Source organism: Trachymyrmex cornetzi, unplaced genomic scaffold (genome assembly GCF_001594075.2).
Source record: "Trachymyrmex cornetzi isolate Tcor2-1 unplaced genomic scaffold, Tcor1.1 scaffold248, whole genome shotgun sequence".
NCBI classification, from domain to species: Eukaryota; Metazoa; Arthropoda; class Insecta; order Hymenoptera; family Formicidae; genus Trachymyrmex; species Trachymyrmex cornetzi.
In genome coordinates, this window is record NW_017297144.1 from 2,732,088 (window position 1) to 2,749,562 (window position 17,475).

Here is a 17,475-nt window from a genome sequence, read left to right on the forward strand (position 1 = left end):
GTCATCACGATGACTTTATTTTAATATAAATGTAATTATATGCTGTCTGTGAGAATCCTAATGCCCGTATCAAATTAGAAATTAAAATGGAATTTAACCAATCAGAAGAAGAAAAAACCAATATCAAGCTTAATAAATTTTATTTTGGTTGGTTAAATTTCAATTCAATCTTAATATCAATCTCTAGTTTGATACGGCTACAGTTGTGATTATCTTTTTTATTACAGTATCTATATATAATTATCCAATTAGACTGCCAATTCGTTAATTTATAATTTTGTAATTATACAAGTCCAACTTGTTAATACGGATATAATTGAATTTTATATGTAACAGTTACTTCGAGATTACTTTACAGGTTCATTAAAGATTCCTATTCCAGACCAAAGTGAAACAATCACGCGAGCTTGCACAAGGGAGGTAACATTCTTCGGGAGTCGACATAAACTGTTACTAATCCTGCGGTATATATAAAATATATATGTGTGTGTTTGTACTGATTAGCACGAGTGAGTTCTAGATTTGGCATGCAAAGGCATCTACCGCTAATGAGACGAAAACTTAGAATGCTAATTCACGTATAATGATAGATTAGATAGCAATTCCGTAGATAGTCCATATAGATATCTATATTTACTCTAAGCTTTACGGATTTGAGCACAATGCTGACGTGTCAATGATATTAATTTTACTGATCACAAGAGACAGTCCATTCACCTTACATTTTTTTTATTTTTGATATTTATTATGATTTTGAAATAAAAACATCATGATGTAAAAATTTCAATTGTATACACATATATATGTATATAAATATATAAATCTTCATAATTGTAATATATATATTCGCGCGTGATCAATATTGTCGGAATTTTTATTATAGATTTTGGAAATTGCACGATTATGAAACTTAAACTAAATCTTAAACTAATCTCATTTTTAAATAAATCGTTCTCTACAAAAAGAAAAGCATCAAGTGTTGTGAGTATGCGGTTTTGTTCATTTCTCTCTTTGCAATAAACCTCGTGCTCAAAGATCAAACAAAAGAAATCGTGTTTGTATGTAGGTATATGTAGGTGTACATGTTTGTGAGTACGTAATTTTAACTTACGAAAGAATTTTGGGAATTCGGCGTGTAGGAATAGTCGTAACTATTTGGCCCCATATTAGCGTACCGATTCCGAAGAACAGGCACCACAACCACTGGTCTAACGTGAGCGCTCTGGTGCTGAATGCCATTTTACCGTATTGTATGATAAACACCTATAAACAAAATAAACAGACAATTGTTTATTAAAACACAATGTTATTTAAATCATCGTTAAAAACAAGCTGCTCATCGTTGTTTTGCAATGTATCAATGAACAAATAAATAAAATTACTATTATACGAGATATTTATCAATGGAATTCTAATCCAGTGATCCGCCGTCCTTACATCGCGTCCTCATAGCAATAGATAGAAGTAAGAATAATTGATAACTTACTTGCGCGAAACACGTGCAGATCCAAATCGTATAGAAGATGGGGTTGGTGAATATTCCCTGGAAGACATTGCGTTGACCATGAATTTTCCTAGCGTTGAATTCGTTGAAAAGAGTCATCATGACGAACGTGTTGAAGATGACGGTGAAGTGTTGCGTGGGCCCGCCGCCTGCCGCCGCCACTCCGCGGCCCGTATCGATGTCGAGCATCAGGTCACCTGCGGCAGCCATTCGCGAAAGCTTTAGAATGTTTTGCTCGATAAAAACATCGAACAATGGAAGTTCGACGAGGGGAATTGGCGAGATCGTGGAATCACAGGAAGAGGGAAAGGAATAGTACTCACCGGCGAAAAGAAGCGAGAAAATTACACCCAACTGATAAAAGGCCTGACCGAGAATATTTTTCATCATTGTCCTGGAAATGAGTGGTTTTGTGCGACCGTACGGTCTACGGAGGAGTAGATCGGGCGTAGGCAATTCGGTGGCCAAGGCGAGGGACGCTAATGTGTCCATGATTAGGTTTACCCACAACATCTGCACCGCCTTAAGCGGCGAGTCCTGCACGGCACAAGCACCGATGAAAGCGACGATCACGGCGACCACATTGACGGTCAGTTGGAACTGCAGAAACTTGGCGATGCTATCGTAGACGTTTCTGCCCCACATAACCGCCTTCACGATCGACGAGAAGTTATCGTCCGTCAGTATGATGTCGGACGCTTCCTTGGCGACGTCCGTGCCGGCGATACCCATGGCAAAACCGACATCGGCCTTTTTCAAAGCCGGACCGTCGTTCGTGCCATCGCCGGTTACCGCCACGACCTCGCGACTCTCGCTCGCCTTGCTGTCAATGATGCCTTTCACCAAGGTGTACTTGTCGGTGGGAGACGATCTGGCCAATACTCGTAGTTTTGGCCACACTTTGTCCAGCAAATGTTGCTGCACCTCGCCGTTGCTGTCTCTGATCCTGCGATTGAACTCCTTGCCCTCCAGAATGAGGAAGTCTTCGTTCGGCTTCAGGATACCACACTTGAGCGCGATGGATCGCGCGGTGTTTATATTGTCACCCGTAACCATGCGCACAGTGATGCCGGCCTTTTGGCATTTTTTGATCGCGTCCGGTACCTCGGGACGTACCGGATCCTCGATACCGACGATGCACAGGCAGGTGAGGTTGTTCACTAGATTATCCTCGTCGTCCCAATTGGGCTCGTTGTCGATGTGAACTTGATTGATCTCCGCCTTGCCAGGAACAAAATCGCGATAAGCGATGGAGATGGTACGCAGCCCGTCGCATGCCATGGGTTCGATCACGTTCTTTACTAGACGCTCTTGCATATCTCTGGTAAACGTCTCCAGATGACCCTCGCGACCATATATAAAGGCACATCTGTAATTAAGTCAATCAGATTTCTAAATTCTTCTTTAATCTCAAAGAAAAAGAAATCAATTTCAGGACACTAAGGTCGAATAAATTTTTCTCTTTTGAAAAACACATAGTTCTTGTTTAAAAAAAATTGGAATTGCCGAGAAATGATTGAAATCGTAGGACTTAAATTTTTCTAAATCGTAACACAATGTAAACGTTAGAATGAAATTATATACGTACTTCTTCATGATGATCTCGGAAGCGCCCTTGGTGAAGAGCCTGAATCCACCACCCTTTCTAGGGATAACGGTGGACATGCTCTTTCTTACGCTATTAAACGTATACACCCGCGTAAAGGTTTCCTCAGGATAGTCGTCCCGCACAGTTTGATATTTCTTGCCCAGGGCTAATACGAATCCAAGTAAGGCACATTCGGTTTTGTTGCCAACCTGTAACGGCAATTCAGTAGGGTCCGGCGGCTCCATTATCCGCGACGTGTACGCCGAATTGATGGAGATGGCCTGTAAGATCAACTCGCCGATGTGGCTCGGTATGTCCGAGAAATTCGGCGTTGTCTTGCACATCTTCTCACATATATATGACTGTACCACGGTCATGCGGTTCGTGGTCAGGGTGCCGGTCTTGTCCGAGCAAATGGCGGTGGCGTTACCCATCGTCTCGCAGGCGTCCAAGTGACGCACCAGATTGTTGTCCTTCATCATTTTCTGCACAGAGAAAAACGGACGGTCTCAAAGAGGGGAAAAAAGAACAATGGTTTCCGTAAAGTCAAGAGGAAATTCCTGTAATCTCACCTTGACGGAATAAGCGAGCGACAAGGTGACGGCTAGAGGAAGACCCTCGGGTACGGCGACTACGAGCACCGTGACACCGATGATCAGATGCCGCACCAGATCACCGGCGTACGTGTTTCGCCACGGCTTGCCCTCTATGACGAAGGTCGTCACGCAGAACTGTATGACTAGAATGACGACTGTGAGCACCGCGATGGTCGAGCCGGCGTAACCGATCTGTATGGCGAGTTTAGTTAGCTTGGCTTGCAGAACACTCTTTTCTTTCTTCCCGCTCTCCCCGGCGCTCGCGGGTGCGGCCGCGTGATGATTCTCGCCGCCCTCGTGCTTGACACCGCCGCCACCGCCACCGCCACCGCCGCCACCTCCACCGCCTCCGCCGCCGCTTCCCGTCACGTGACTGTTCCCGGTAATCTCTACCGACTCCTCTCCTTGATTTACAGTGCCAAGATTAGACCACGTTCCATCGCTATATACCAATCGAGGCTCAATCGACTCGAGTGATCCAATCTTTACTCACGCCTCAGCAAAGACTCTGATCATGCTTGGCTGCTAATCGATCGCAACGCCGACTGAACCTCGATCGTTAAACTTAGCATGGGTATATACCAAGTTGTTAAAAGCATTCTAATAAAAATAGTGGATGCTACTCGAGTTAATGGATAAAAGTTTAATGAAAGATGATTAAGATTAAGTGGCACAGCAGTTACATGTTAAAAACACAGATTTAAAACCACGGGTGTTTATATCATTACTAAAATGCAGAAAACGAGAAGCTAATGCAAGAACGAGATAGCCGCTAACGTGTCAAATGCATATAAACCACTGCCAATAGAACACGCAAAAATCAATAGGGAATACGGAAGCGTGGACAGTGTAATTTCATTTCTTCTTTTACACTCGGACCTGGATATAGCGTTTAGTAGCGAGCAATATATCGACATAACACGAAATCGTGTCTTTTAAATAAAATGCATAGTGTCCACCCTCATTATAATTTTCATTATTTTAAGTTAATATTATTGCTTCAAAGCGTGCAATATATCCCAGGTCCGAGTACACTTAAATTGTGCTCAATGAAAAAAGGGAAAACCGACTTTAATCGAATATTGCCAATGCGATAAAATATTCCTTCATACGCAACATTAGTATACACATAGTGTAAGGTCATAGGTACAATTAATCGAAATAATATAGAAAAAAGAAAATATACCCGCCGAGTGATATAGAAAAATAAAGAAGATGAAGTGAGAGATAAAAGAAAATTGAATACTGCCTTGAGAATTCGATCAATTTCTTGGTATTAATAGTAACGTATATGTGTATAAAGTACACATAATTATATATTGAGATAAAAACAATAAGAATATGTATATATATATAGATAGATATTATTTAGAATTATTCACCTGGTAATGACTTCTTCTTCCGCTGCTTTTTAGCCTCTAGATAAAAAAATACATGCAAAACGAAATTGATTAGCGATCTATCTGAAAATGTATATGCCAATAAGTCGCGCCATTAACAGAATTCAGGTCTTTTAATTATAATTCTTTTTCTTCCATTTCTCGTTAATTTTCGTAAGAGGAGTACTTAATATTAACAAATGAGGTAGGTACAGCCCAGAAGGTCTAACATAAAGAATGAAAAACGGCTACTGTTTTATGATAAATGGACAAATTTTCACTAATATAATTGTAAAAGTGCATAAGAATGCATTCCTGGTAATACATACACGCACGCACGCCCGCGCCAGGAATATACAAATTCACCTTCCAGGTTGTGCAACAACGAAATGCATACAGAGGAGCATGGATCGTCAAAGAAAGAAATTATGTCTTTGATATTCTATTTCCATATATAAAATGTCCCAAAAATGGCGTACTTTTCTTAAATTGAATTAAAAATAACAACTTATATCCAATATAACAAATTATATCTAATATATATCAAAGATTCTGATAAGTTTAGTGTTTGAAAACAATTCCCCCTTCCCCTCTTTTTTTTAAGTAAAAATCGAACCTTGACATTTTTAATATAGCATTATTAAAATGTAAAATTTAAAAGTTTTAGTCTCTGATTTGAAAAGTACGTGACTTGTAAGACAGTTTCTATAAAAATAATTTGAAAAGATTATAGAATAACAATTTAACCAATTTTGCAATTATCAAATGTGAACCTCATATACACATATCAGACAAAGATAAGAAAACATTATACAGCAGAAACATTATACAGCGGAAACATTTTAGCTATGTAGAGAGGAATAATAACACAAATGACTCAAGAAAATATATGAGACATAATCAAATAATGGCACCTTGAAAATATTCTACCGATAAGAGCTTCTTCTCATAAATTATATATGACACTTTACTAAAGATAAGTTGGCAGAAATAACTGTAATTTGCAGATATTACTTTCGATGTTTGTTTACAGCGTCTAATATATATTGAATGTGTATAATTGAATGGGGAAAGAATTTTTTGTTAATGAAAGAATTGTCATGTAACAATACTGCTGCGTCATTGCATTTTACGAGAATATTTTACACTTTATAAAACTAGAAAGTGTACGTTCTTGAAACGTTAACAAATCAAAACACAGGTTCTCTATGGCCAATCAGTTAATGAGTTAATAAAAATACAGAAATCCATCTGTAGGGGTTGCAAATGCGATGTCGAGGGTAAAAACAGGGAATAAAGAAATGACTATATTGTAAAATCTGTAATAAAAAATTGTCACACCAATTCACGTCAAAACCATGCGTCCACTGCGATTCGTCTACACTCCTTTTGAAACATTTCGTAAATATCATGCGAGGATATAATAGAATACCAACAACTTCTATTAAAGGCAAATCATCGTAAATTCGCTGCTTGTACGTCATAACATATTCATTTATTGGCTTTACAATAGACTTTTCAATAGTTTACTGAATGATTCAGAAGTTGCTAGTAGAGAGAGACAGGTGTACTAAATCATCAGAGTGGAAAAAATATGGGAATATCGATTTTGAAATTAATCTAACAAAATCTAATAGAATTTCAAAAAACACGTACTATATAAGTGTAAATATAAAAGATTACATTACTCCAAGAATTTAGTAACATCTGTATAAATATATAATCATTCAAAGTGATTAGTCGATCGGAAGTAACGATTACACGTACCTTTCTTCATTTTCTTGATTTCTTGCTCCTGTTGATCAACAGCAGCACCCAGTAAGGTAAAGATAATACCCGCTTGGGAGTTAACACCTACTGCAGTAACTAACATTTTTCCGGAACCCTCCATCACGTGCGTACCTTTTCAACAATACAATATACACAAAATAATTTTCCGTCCTATGACAATTCTTCAAAAATTTTGAACATTTTTTTATACATTAGAAATAATGTATCAACGAGGATAATTCAATCAAGGCTCTCTCACCTGAAAGTACCATAGGATCGAACGCTTCCCCTTTCTTTACATGATCTGACTCTCCAGTCAGACTGGATTCATCCACTTTGAGATCGTTGCTTTGTATAAGAATACCGTCTGCAGGCAACAGGTCTCCATATTTTATCTATATTGTCAAACAGCTAATTTAATGTAAATTTTGCTTTCCTCTACTACATTAATATCAACAGAGATACCGTACAAAGTTAATCCAACATTAACAGGTTATTATATATTTAAAGACTATAAAGAATGTAATTAACGATATATACCTGACAAATGTCACCCACAACAATGTCAGATACGGAGATTTGTTTCACTTCTCCTTGCCGTATAACCGAGAACTTGTGTTCTCCTTCTATCCGACTTTGAAGACCTCTAAACTGTCTCTCCTTGGAATAGTCATTAAACGCCGTCACTAAGACCACCACAATTACAGAAATCAAAATAGCGAGTCCTTCAATCCAACCGTATTTCGCTTCGTCCTCATCTACACTCACAACTAGAGATAAACGAAACAAATTATTGTAAAAATCTCTTTCTCTCTCTCTCTCTCTCTAGAGTCTTTCTAAACCTAAAGCTGACACTCTCTGCAGTTATTACATATACACACTATATATATACACACATATATATATGTATATATATATATATAAAAGATTTTAATATAAATTTCTTACTATACTATCTAACAATAAGTGGAAACTACTCATAGATAAATATATGACATCACATCATAAATACTTACCTTCTTTTTCCTCATCATCAGCAGGATGATAAAAGCTAAGACCTAATGAAACCAATGCTGCTACTTCTAAGATGATTAACGTGACATCTTGCAATGCTTCCCATACTAACTGTAAAAATGTTTTTGGTGGTTTTGGAGGTATCATATTGGAACCAAATGTATCTCGCCTATGTTGTATGTCCGCTGCTGATCCACTAAGACCTACACAAATTATCACAATATATTTCTCATCATGTTTTTCTATGTCAGAATTTTTGTCATGATTCTTAGACTGGTAGTCCAGTTCTTACATTTAAGCCTTTTTAAGTATAGTCTTAAGATTAATGTCTAAGTCAACTATAGAGCCATATTAGCATCTTAAGACATTACTTAAGACGATCTTAAAATAACAACTGACTATGAATATCGGCTTAAGTTTTCAGAGATTAGAAGAAAGGTGAAGCTTATCTCTTGTCGACATACATGCTCTGTCCTAGCAAGATACAGTTGACGAACCTACCTTCATTGGGTGAAGTATACAGCTTTTTACAAATCTCCTGCACACCACCGTAGCCATTGATCTTGTTGACACCTTCGCGACCCCGGAGCTCCATGAGCTCACGGAGTTGCTTAAGCGTGACACCATATTGGGCCGGCCGGCCGTCTATCGTCGCCATGATATCCCTGTCGCCTCCGTTGGCCGAAGCCAACTACTGTTGCGCTTCCGCAAGGCTACCACAGCTCGTATTATTCTCTGGCGTCTCTGCTCCACTGGCCTCCAAGTGAATGGAGGACCAACGGCTGAAACATAAGAGAGACCTTCTTCAATTATTAAGTTTACAAGGTGCAATGAGATGCTAAATGGATATAAACACATGTTCCATGTTACATTCATATACACATGTTACGTTTAGTTCCATTTGTAAGTTAAATTATCGCAGTGTGCCCACTGACTGGGAATTACAGTCTATGGGCTACGTCGACGCGTCTCGGAGAAAGGATTAAATAGATGAAATCTACCATCGCGAGGCGTGTAGTGCACATCGTTGCACGACGACAGGTCAGCTCTCCTTGATCCGGCGGTGCTGCGGGAACCGAGTAACGCGGACGCAATCGATATCGGGCGGCCGCGTGCCAGGAAACTGAACGAATAATCCGACGATGAGGATGACGATGACGGCGACGAGGACGAGGGCACGCGGTTACGCTCGCGACGGACGTTCTCGTCGCTTATGCAACGCGATTATTGATTCCGGGGGTGTGCAGCGACGTCGAAAGGAGCAACATCGCTTCGCCGTGCTGGTACCTGCATACACGTACACCACTCATATATACACACACACACACATACGCATGTACGACGCGCATACACACACACACACACCACGTCGACCCTACCGCGGCGCTTCGCTAAATGTCAAACTCCTTTAACCCGGCGCCGGAGCGAACGCGCGCCGCGCACCGTGTCACGGAGAGAATCGGCGGCGAGATCGGAGCGAGATCACGAGGCGCTCGTCGCGCGCGCGCGCGCTAATCCCGGAGGTCGGTTAACCCTCTCTCTCCCCCGAGTTAAAGAGCCGACAGCCGAGTGCACTCGCCCCGTCCTCTCCGTCAAGGACGCCTTCGGATTTCCATCCCGAGGAACGTTTCCCAGATATCGCTTTATCCTCGTTCGACTCGTTCGTTTGGTGAACAACAAGGATAAAGTGACACCCGAGTGGTACTCGAGTGGGAATTTGAACATGGACCAGGTGTTAACCCGCTCCCCCTCGAGTGCTCGAGCCTCGAGCCGGAGCGTGAAGCGTCTCGCGCTCCGAGATTGAGGTTATGAACGCCTCGGCGGTGGACTGGACTGCGGAGCGAGCGGGGCTGCGCGAAGCGGAACAGCGGAAGCGGCTGGCAAGCGACGTGAAGGTTGGCGCGGATCGCTCGAGTGCGAAGTGAAGTCCGCAGGTGAGAACCTCACGGGGTGAAAACGAACGCCGCGAACGTGGCCGTTGATGGAACGGAAAATACCGCTAACAGGACCGACTGTCACTCACTCCCGGACTCCCGCTCGATAGGAATACAAACACGGTGCTCTAAAAATAACGACGCGTGTCGGACGGAGAGGGAAGGAATGTGAAAGAGAGAGAGAGAGGGGGCGCGTTTACCTCCTGATGGTTCCCCTTTCGTGGCACGTATTAGGCTAAGGCGATGTGTTCGAAGGAAATCGACGAACAAACAGCCGGGGCGATCACGGCCCTTTTAAGGCTGTCCCCCCTCCCTCAGTCACAATTTCATGATTTCCCGTGAGTGACGTATTGGAAGGAGAGGCTTTATCGCCGCGCAGACAGAAAGGCAGGCGAGCGGCGGCGGGCGGTGCATCCAGTAATGTATATGAAGATAGCTCCCGATCACAGACAGTGGAGGCGAGTGTTAAGTAAAATTAACTATCAGAGAGACAGAGAGAGAACAAAGTAATAATCTAGTAATAATCGATTCGTGTTGCCCTCTAGTAGATTGCGAGCGCAACTCCTCTCTCTTTTTCCTCTCTTTTTCTCTCTCTCTCTCTCTCTCTCTCATTCTCTCTTCTCTATCTCTTTTCCTTCCCCCTTCCCTACCTTTTTGTCTAGGATTGTTATTTTACCTCGAATCGCGGATTCGTTACGTACGATCGCGCGCTTTACTACGCTTGTAATACTTTGAGCCTTTTATTTCCGGTCGCACCTGTCGCCAACGCCACTTCCGGCATTCAAAACCAAAGATCCACGAGTAGAATACATAATAAGATCAAGATGACATGAAGTAAAAGTCATTTTAAGAAAAATCATAACGATGTTATTCGATACACTTTTGACAGTGATTTTGCGTGTAATTCTTGACATGACAGTCATTTTTTATTTAAAAAAACAAAATCATAAAAGTAACATCAAGTAGAACTTATTTTAGAAAAAATTATAATATTCGTTACGCCCAAGCAAAAACAAGTCATTATGATATAAAATAATATCAAAATAACTCCAAAATGATCATTAAAAATCATTTTCCAATCACTTCGATTCATTTTAATGTCATTTAATGATGATTTTATAACGAATTTGACATGATAATAATTTTTAAATGATTAATTTTTTTATTAATTTCTGATATGATAATGATTTTTAGGTGATTTTTTTACTAAAGAAATCACTTAAAAATCATTATCATAAAATCATCATGAAAATTGTATCGAATGACATCATATAATTTTTTCTGAAATGACCGACTTTTTTTTAATTAAAAAAATCACTTTAAAATTACTGTCATATCAAAAATTCATTACAAAATTATCAAAATCATAATTTTTTATAAAATAAATAACTTAAAAATTAAAAAGATTATATTGTCACGCCAAGAGTTTATCACAAAATTATCTTCAAAAGTGCATATTGACGTCAATGCGATTTTTCCTAAAATGACTTATACTTGATGTTATCTTAATCTTTTTGTAATTTTGTATCTTTTTGTGTTTTTGTGATATTATCTAAGTGATACGTAATTCGAAGAAAAAGAAAAGATGATACGCAAAGACCGCGTGATTGATGTCCATTTTTTACCAATGTAGATTTTTTAATCTTGATTTAACTTATTTTTTGTCTTTTTCTAGTTCTAACCCAGATAGAACACGGAGCCATAATTAAGTCATAATTACAGAACGTCATCATGACGTCATTTGATACTTAAAAATGAGTAACGAATGAAGTCATGATGATATCGTTATGACTTCTGTGTTCTACTTCTTGGGAAGAATTAGAAAAAGATATTCGTTAAGTCAAGGTTAAAGTTAAGGTGCATTTATAAAAATAGCAACGACGCGGGAAAAAAAGGGGATTCTCTGCGAGATAAAAATTTCGTACCGAGAGAGAAACGACCCGAGTACACATCGGAAAGAGCACACGGAAATTTAATCCGTTCAGTAAAAGCCCTCTGCGACGAAAGATCAACGGCGGGACGATGAGAGACGTCGGGACGCCGGGCGTCGTCGTCGCGACGCGACGCGGCGACGCGTTCTCCGTGCTCAAGATGGTCCAGCTCACTTACGAACGTTACGAAGTTCACGTAATCCTCTCATCCCCGGCTATTTCGAACTGGGCAATAATCAGCAGTGGCCGCGTTGCTTCCTTTTACGATGCCGACTCCATGCGTCTCAACTGCGACGTCAAACGATCGAAGGTAGTGAGAGAATGTTAAACTTTATGCACAATGAAAGCACAGAGAATACAATCATCGTATATTATAAATTTTGTAATTTTTTAATCAGGCAATTATTATTCATTAGACAATTATTACTTATATATACTGAGAAAAAAGTTCTAATTGTACCAACAAGAAGTACAAATAAAATAAATTAGATATCGAGAAAAATGTTCTGATTGTACCAACGAGAAGTACAAAAAAAAAACCAAATTCGATCATATAAATTAGATATTGAGAAAAATGCTCTGATTGTAGTAACGAGAATACAAACAAAATAAATTCTGATTATATAAATCAAAGTTCTGGTTGTCGTAATTGAATTTCTAGTTACTTCGAATAGAATGTTTAATAGATTTAACTGTCTAATTTGTATGTTTCTGATTGAATCTATCAGAATTAATGCAACAGGAGTTTTTTTTTCAGTGCAGACTTGTCGACTATTATCGCAAAGTCAATTTGATGAAATTTCTGTTGTTTTACTAGCAGTCTTACATTATCTATAACATCTATGTTCTAGGAAAGTAATATAAACTTGACATTTTGCAACTTTCATGTCTGTTTCTACCACGGTAGAGTAACTTTGATCTCAATTTATAACTTAACCATCTTTTCTTGTTTTAAGAATTAGAAAAAATAAACAACATGTTAAACTGAGATTAAAGTTAATCTACATTGATAAAAGTAGAGGGATGATGACGATTGACGAATCGGATTTGAACAAAATGGAGCTACGTTCAAATGTTAAATTCATGATGTGGAAAGCTTTACATTGAAAAAAAAATAAAGTATCAATAAGAGATACGAACAAATTGTATTCTGATAATACCAATCAAAATTCTGGTTATCGTAATTGAATTTCTGATTGCGTTATTTCGAGTAGAATGTGTTTAATAGATTTCACTACGTTCTAAAAAATTTAGCGTGGATTTAACACCGTGAGTGTTAAATATAATTCTCACCTTGTTGGTGTTGATTTACCAAAACACCAACAAAATGTGGATTTAACATCATGAGTTTTAAATCATACTGTTAAATTTATAATGTTATAAATTATAACTAATTGGAGTTATTTTTAAAATTATTTCTACAGGTCGCTACTGCTCCTAGTAATTTAACTAAAACAATGCAGTTAAACAATTTAACTCAAGAAAATATGTTAAATTTTATTCAAATTTAGTTTATTATTTACTAAGTGCACATTAATATGAATGTTGTTTACTTCAACCACAGAAATGGATTGATTTACATTTTGACACACATAGAAGTTAAAATGTTATTTTAACAAGAGAGATTGATTTAATTTCTCTGACTCCTTTGATATCTAACAGTGTAATGTTCAATCCACACCCACAGTATTAAATCCACATCATGTTGGTGTTTATGTCAACATCAATATGGAGAATATGGAGAAATAATCACCGCGCGAGATGTTAAATTCACACCTATATTTTTTAAAGTGTATAAGTATCTGATTTGTATCTATAATATATGGTCGAACCTATTTCGAATTCCAATTAATGCAGATTTTTTCCAATGCAGAAAAAAGAAACAACGATAAAAAAAGGAACATGACGGAAGTGATCGGACATAAAGGCGATGCCGGTTCTTGTCAAGATCGAATTTCGTGTATCGTGATATCTCCTCGAGCGACCGGATGACGTGATCTAAGGGACAGCTTCTTGCATCGATCTCAACGAAAATTGCGTAAGGAGAAGCAATTTCCCGTTCGTGTCGTTCTGCACAGCGTTTCCGTCGCTTTTCATTAAAACGAGCGTCGGGCATTTGGCGCGCGCGCGTAATTGCATTTCGCCGCGCGCATTTGAGCGGCGAAACCGCGCTGGGGCGACTTTTATAGCGCAATCTCGCGACTTGAAATACCTCCAAAATGCATTTCGGCCCCTCCCTTCTTCTTCTTCTTCCTCCTCTCCATCTTCTGTCGTAAAAAGTTCTTCGAGTTTCGCTTTGAACAGCGTCGACTAATGTCCACTTCTACCAATGTAGATTAACTTTGATCTCATTTTGAGGATGTATTTGCACGTATTTTTTTAACAAAATGAAAAAATTATGAAAAAGTTATAAATTTTTCTATATTGTATTTGAAAGTAATACAAAAAGCAATTTAGAAAATGGGTAAGATATGGATAAATGTATGTATATAGCCGGATCTTTTCAATGTTTCTTCCACTATTTATAACTTTTTCATTAACAAAGTTACATTTTTTACTTGATATTGTTATATGTTCCTTAATGTTTGGTGTTTCGATTACAAAAAAATTTATCAATATATTCGTTTTTATGAAAGTTGTAAACAATCGAATTGAATTGCACGTGTCAGTGTGTTGTTCTCGTCGCGTGGCGTTTAAGAATTTAAAGAATTCTAAGAATTAGAAAAGAGAATTAGAATTAGAAAAACCTAAAGAATAAATTAAACCGAGATACAAAACTAATCTACATTGATAGAGACACAAGCCAATCGTTGAAGTGAAGGTATTAGACAATGAATCAGTCGGATCTGTCAAGGATCGATTCTGACGCGACAGCCTTCCACTATAATAATACTAACAGATAACGATCGCGCACAAATGTAAAAAAAAATTACAATTCGTCACGTAAAACATATATAATCCATCCGTATTTTCACCTCGTCATTCGCAGTCGTTCGCGTGCAACCGATTCAACGTGCTGTCCACGCGATTCGAAGGCCTCTTACGTGTCCGATTTGATCATCCGACAACACTCTCGTGTTCTCCCTTTCTCCGTATCTGGCCACAATGCTATAAATACGGAATCCGCGAGCGTAAAACGCGGAGAAGGTTGCCGGGTCGGCCGGTTAACTCTCGTGAAATACGGGCGGATTACGCGGTGATGGCATTTCGCGCTGCGAGGAAACGATGCGACGGCCCGGGGAAGAGGACCGGTCGTGTTACTGGCGCTGTTTCAGCGCCGAGTGACCGCGGCCGCGGGAGCGTATCGTCATTAAATGCGTCTATAGAGCGCGGCGAGAGAGGCGAGAGAGGCGAGGAGGTCGCGAAATGATGTCACCGCTTACGCACGTTCATCGAATTAGACCCCGCGCGATTTTATTATCCGCTCAGACGGCTCTTAGCTAAACGAGTTTAATCGTTTTTGCATGAGCCGCTCTCATTATTCACCCGCGTACCACACCGTCACGTAACGTTAATTCCCCGTCCGGGGTGCGACGCCGTTCCTTTTTATTAACTGCACCTCGCTGCACCCGCACCGTTGTCGTCGTCATCGTCGGTTAGATGAGAAATGTCTTGTCAAATGTCAGATCGCCGGAGATTCGAAGTTCGCCGATACTCGGAAGTATACATTTCGCGAATATTAATGTGAAAAATGTATCAACACTATACTGTTAAATTCATGTCAAATTATACCCAGGACTGGACATGTATTTGAAATACTTTTATTTAAAACACACTATTTGCAATACAAGCGTATTTTGTATTGTTTATTTTAGCGGATCACATAAAAGTATTACGTATTTTTTATTTAAATGAAAGCTTTTTATATCTTGTAATTCATATAATAAGGTTGATTCTCAATGTTAGTATTTGAAATACAAAATACAAAATATTTTCATGTATTCTGAACAAACACAAAATACAAAATATAATTGTCTTACCAATACTGTTTTTCAAATAAAAGTATTTCAAATACATGCCCAGCCTTGATTATATCCAACTGGATGAGTTATTTTAATCACTTTTACACACAGAGAAAAAGATTTTTTTAGATGTAATAAATTTTATCGTATCCAAATAAATTTGTTATTTAGAATGGTCCAAACAAACCAATATTTGAATCAATAAGTGTGATTGTTTGAATTTGAAACAATGTATATCTTTGTCTTAAATACATTATTTATTTGAACAGATAAGGGGCTCCGCACAATAAAAGGAACAGGGAACAGAGAACAGAGAATATACAAAAATCATGTATATTCCACAATACATGATTTTTGATAGGTTGAAATTCTTAGTCTCTGTTCTCTGTTCCCTATTCCTTTTATTGTGCGGAGCCCCTAATATCTATCTTCAGTATTCGCGTGATCAACTGTACGGCACAAACAAATAATTGATGTAGCACATAGCACTGCTCGTTTAATTCTGTTGTTAGACGTATAAGCCATTGTTTCCATATTTTTGGTCAAAAAATGTAATGACTATTCTAAGAAAGCAATTATTTGCATGGAATAACTTCTATGAATATATATTTTGCTATTTTCAAATAAACAATTTGTTTCATTGTTTGTATTCATTGTAAACAAATAATATATTATTTAATTGAAAGATACTACTTCAAATAATAATGTTATTTCTGTCAAGCAATAGAGATTTCTCAAATGAAACAACAAAATTTTTATTCAAACAAATAATATTTCGTACAAGTATATGTTGTTTCAATAAAACAAATTTTAGTCAAATAAATAGAAATACTAAATCCAAAGAAACCTTTTTCTCTGTGGCATACAGAAAAATATCGTTGATAAGAAAAATGTTAACTCAATTCACTTTCTTCCTTTTAAATAACGGTATCTTCAATAAAGAATATTTTCTTGATAATATGATATAATCTTAAAATAGATTTAAAAGAAATTTTGGGAAAACTCATTATTACTGAAAACAAGAATCTATTTTCTTTTGAAGAACATTGTAAAATTGATCGAAGAAGTAACTTTATATAATAAGCAAATTGAATTTGTTTTAATTTAATAATATTGATTGAAGCATTAAACTTACTAGGATTCAGAATATATTTTGAATAAATTTGATACTCATGATGAACTTTTGCGAACATTGAAATTAGCAAGTCGAAAATATTCGCAAGGTTTTTTTAAGCATGTGACGAGCCTATAAAGTAAAAAGAACATATTCTATTTTGTCCAATTCGTAATTCATATATAAAGATAACTAAACTTACAGAAAATCAAAAGGCACAGTGACCTTTCGAACATAAAGATTTTAAATTTTAAAACTTTGTTTTAAAATTTAAATTTCGTTAATTTTTAACGAAGTTAAAAATAAAGCTGCTTGAATTTTGAAGTTTGTAGCGCCACAAACTCTTGTTCAAACCCAATACAATACATAACTTTGGCTAATATCCTTAATGTAAATTTTATGGTTCTTCTAATCTATTAAGAATATTCATTTCGAGATAAAAAAAATTGACAAAGAAATAACGAGTTTCACGAAGTGCAGTTTCATTGATGAACCGATCAATCAATTGATTTTCGGAAATTGTAGGGTTGGCAAAGATTAATGATTTTTTTTAAGAATAAATTGGTTTTTTCTTAAATATTCTTCAAACATGCTTTAAACAGTATTATAAAAAGGCACGTTGAAAACATATTAAAAAGATCAATTAAGCATATTTGAAACTGTTAAAAACATGTTTTTTTACC

At 37.7% G+C, this 17,475-nt stretch overlaps 1 protein-coding gene across 7 annotated transcripts in view; it reads right to left on the reverse strand.

The window, feature by feature from the left end:
• The window catches only part of PMCA (plasma membrane calcium-transporting ATPase 3), a 108,194-nt gene that overhangs the window by 41,075 nt on the left and 49,644 nt on the right, over positions 1–17,475 (reverse strand). Inside the window, exons 1-13 of one of the 7 annotated variants that reach the window (XR_001940119.1) lie at positions 9,231–9,343; positions 8,853–9,138; positions 8,353–8,633; positions 7,854–8,054; positions 7,378–7,607; positions 7,097–7,232; positions 6,835–6,969; positions 5,071–5,106; positions 3,665–4,092; positions 3,093–3,577; positions 1,828–2,873; positions 1,487–1,701; positions 1,112–1,263 (exon numbers count right to left, since the gene is read on the reverse strand). Coding sequence is in view for 5 of the 7 variants with exons in the window: in XM_018507885.1 (XP_018363387.1) it covers positions 1,112–1,263; positions 1,487–1,701; positions 1,828–2,873; positions 3,093–3,577; positions 3,665–4,092; positions 5,071–5,106; positions 6,835–6,969; positions 7,097–7,232; positions 7,378–7,607; positions 7,854–8,054; positions 8,353–8,509 (3,221 nt within the window). In the remaining 2 variants the exon portion in view is untranslated. Of the gene's footprint in view, positions 1–1,111; positions 1,264–1,486; positions 1,702–1,827; positions 2,874–3,092; positions 3,578–3,664; positions 4,093–5,070; positions 5,107–6,834; positions 6,970–7,096; positions 7,233–7,377; positions 7,608–7,853; positions 8,055–8,352; positions 8,634–8,852; positions 9,139–9,230; positions 9,347–9,985; positions 10,235–17,475 lie in introns of those variants that run through there. The other 6 variants (XR_001940120.1, XM_018507885.1, XM_018507881.1 and 3 more) reach the window with 6 other exon arrangements.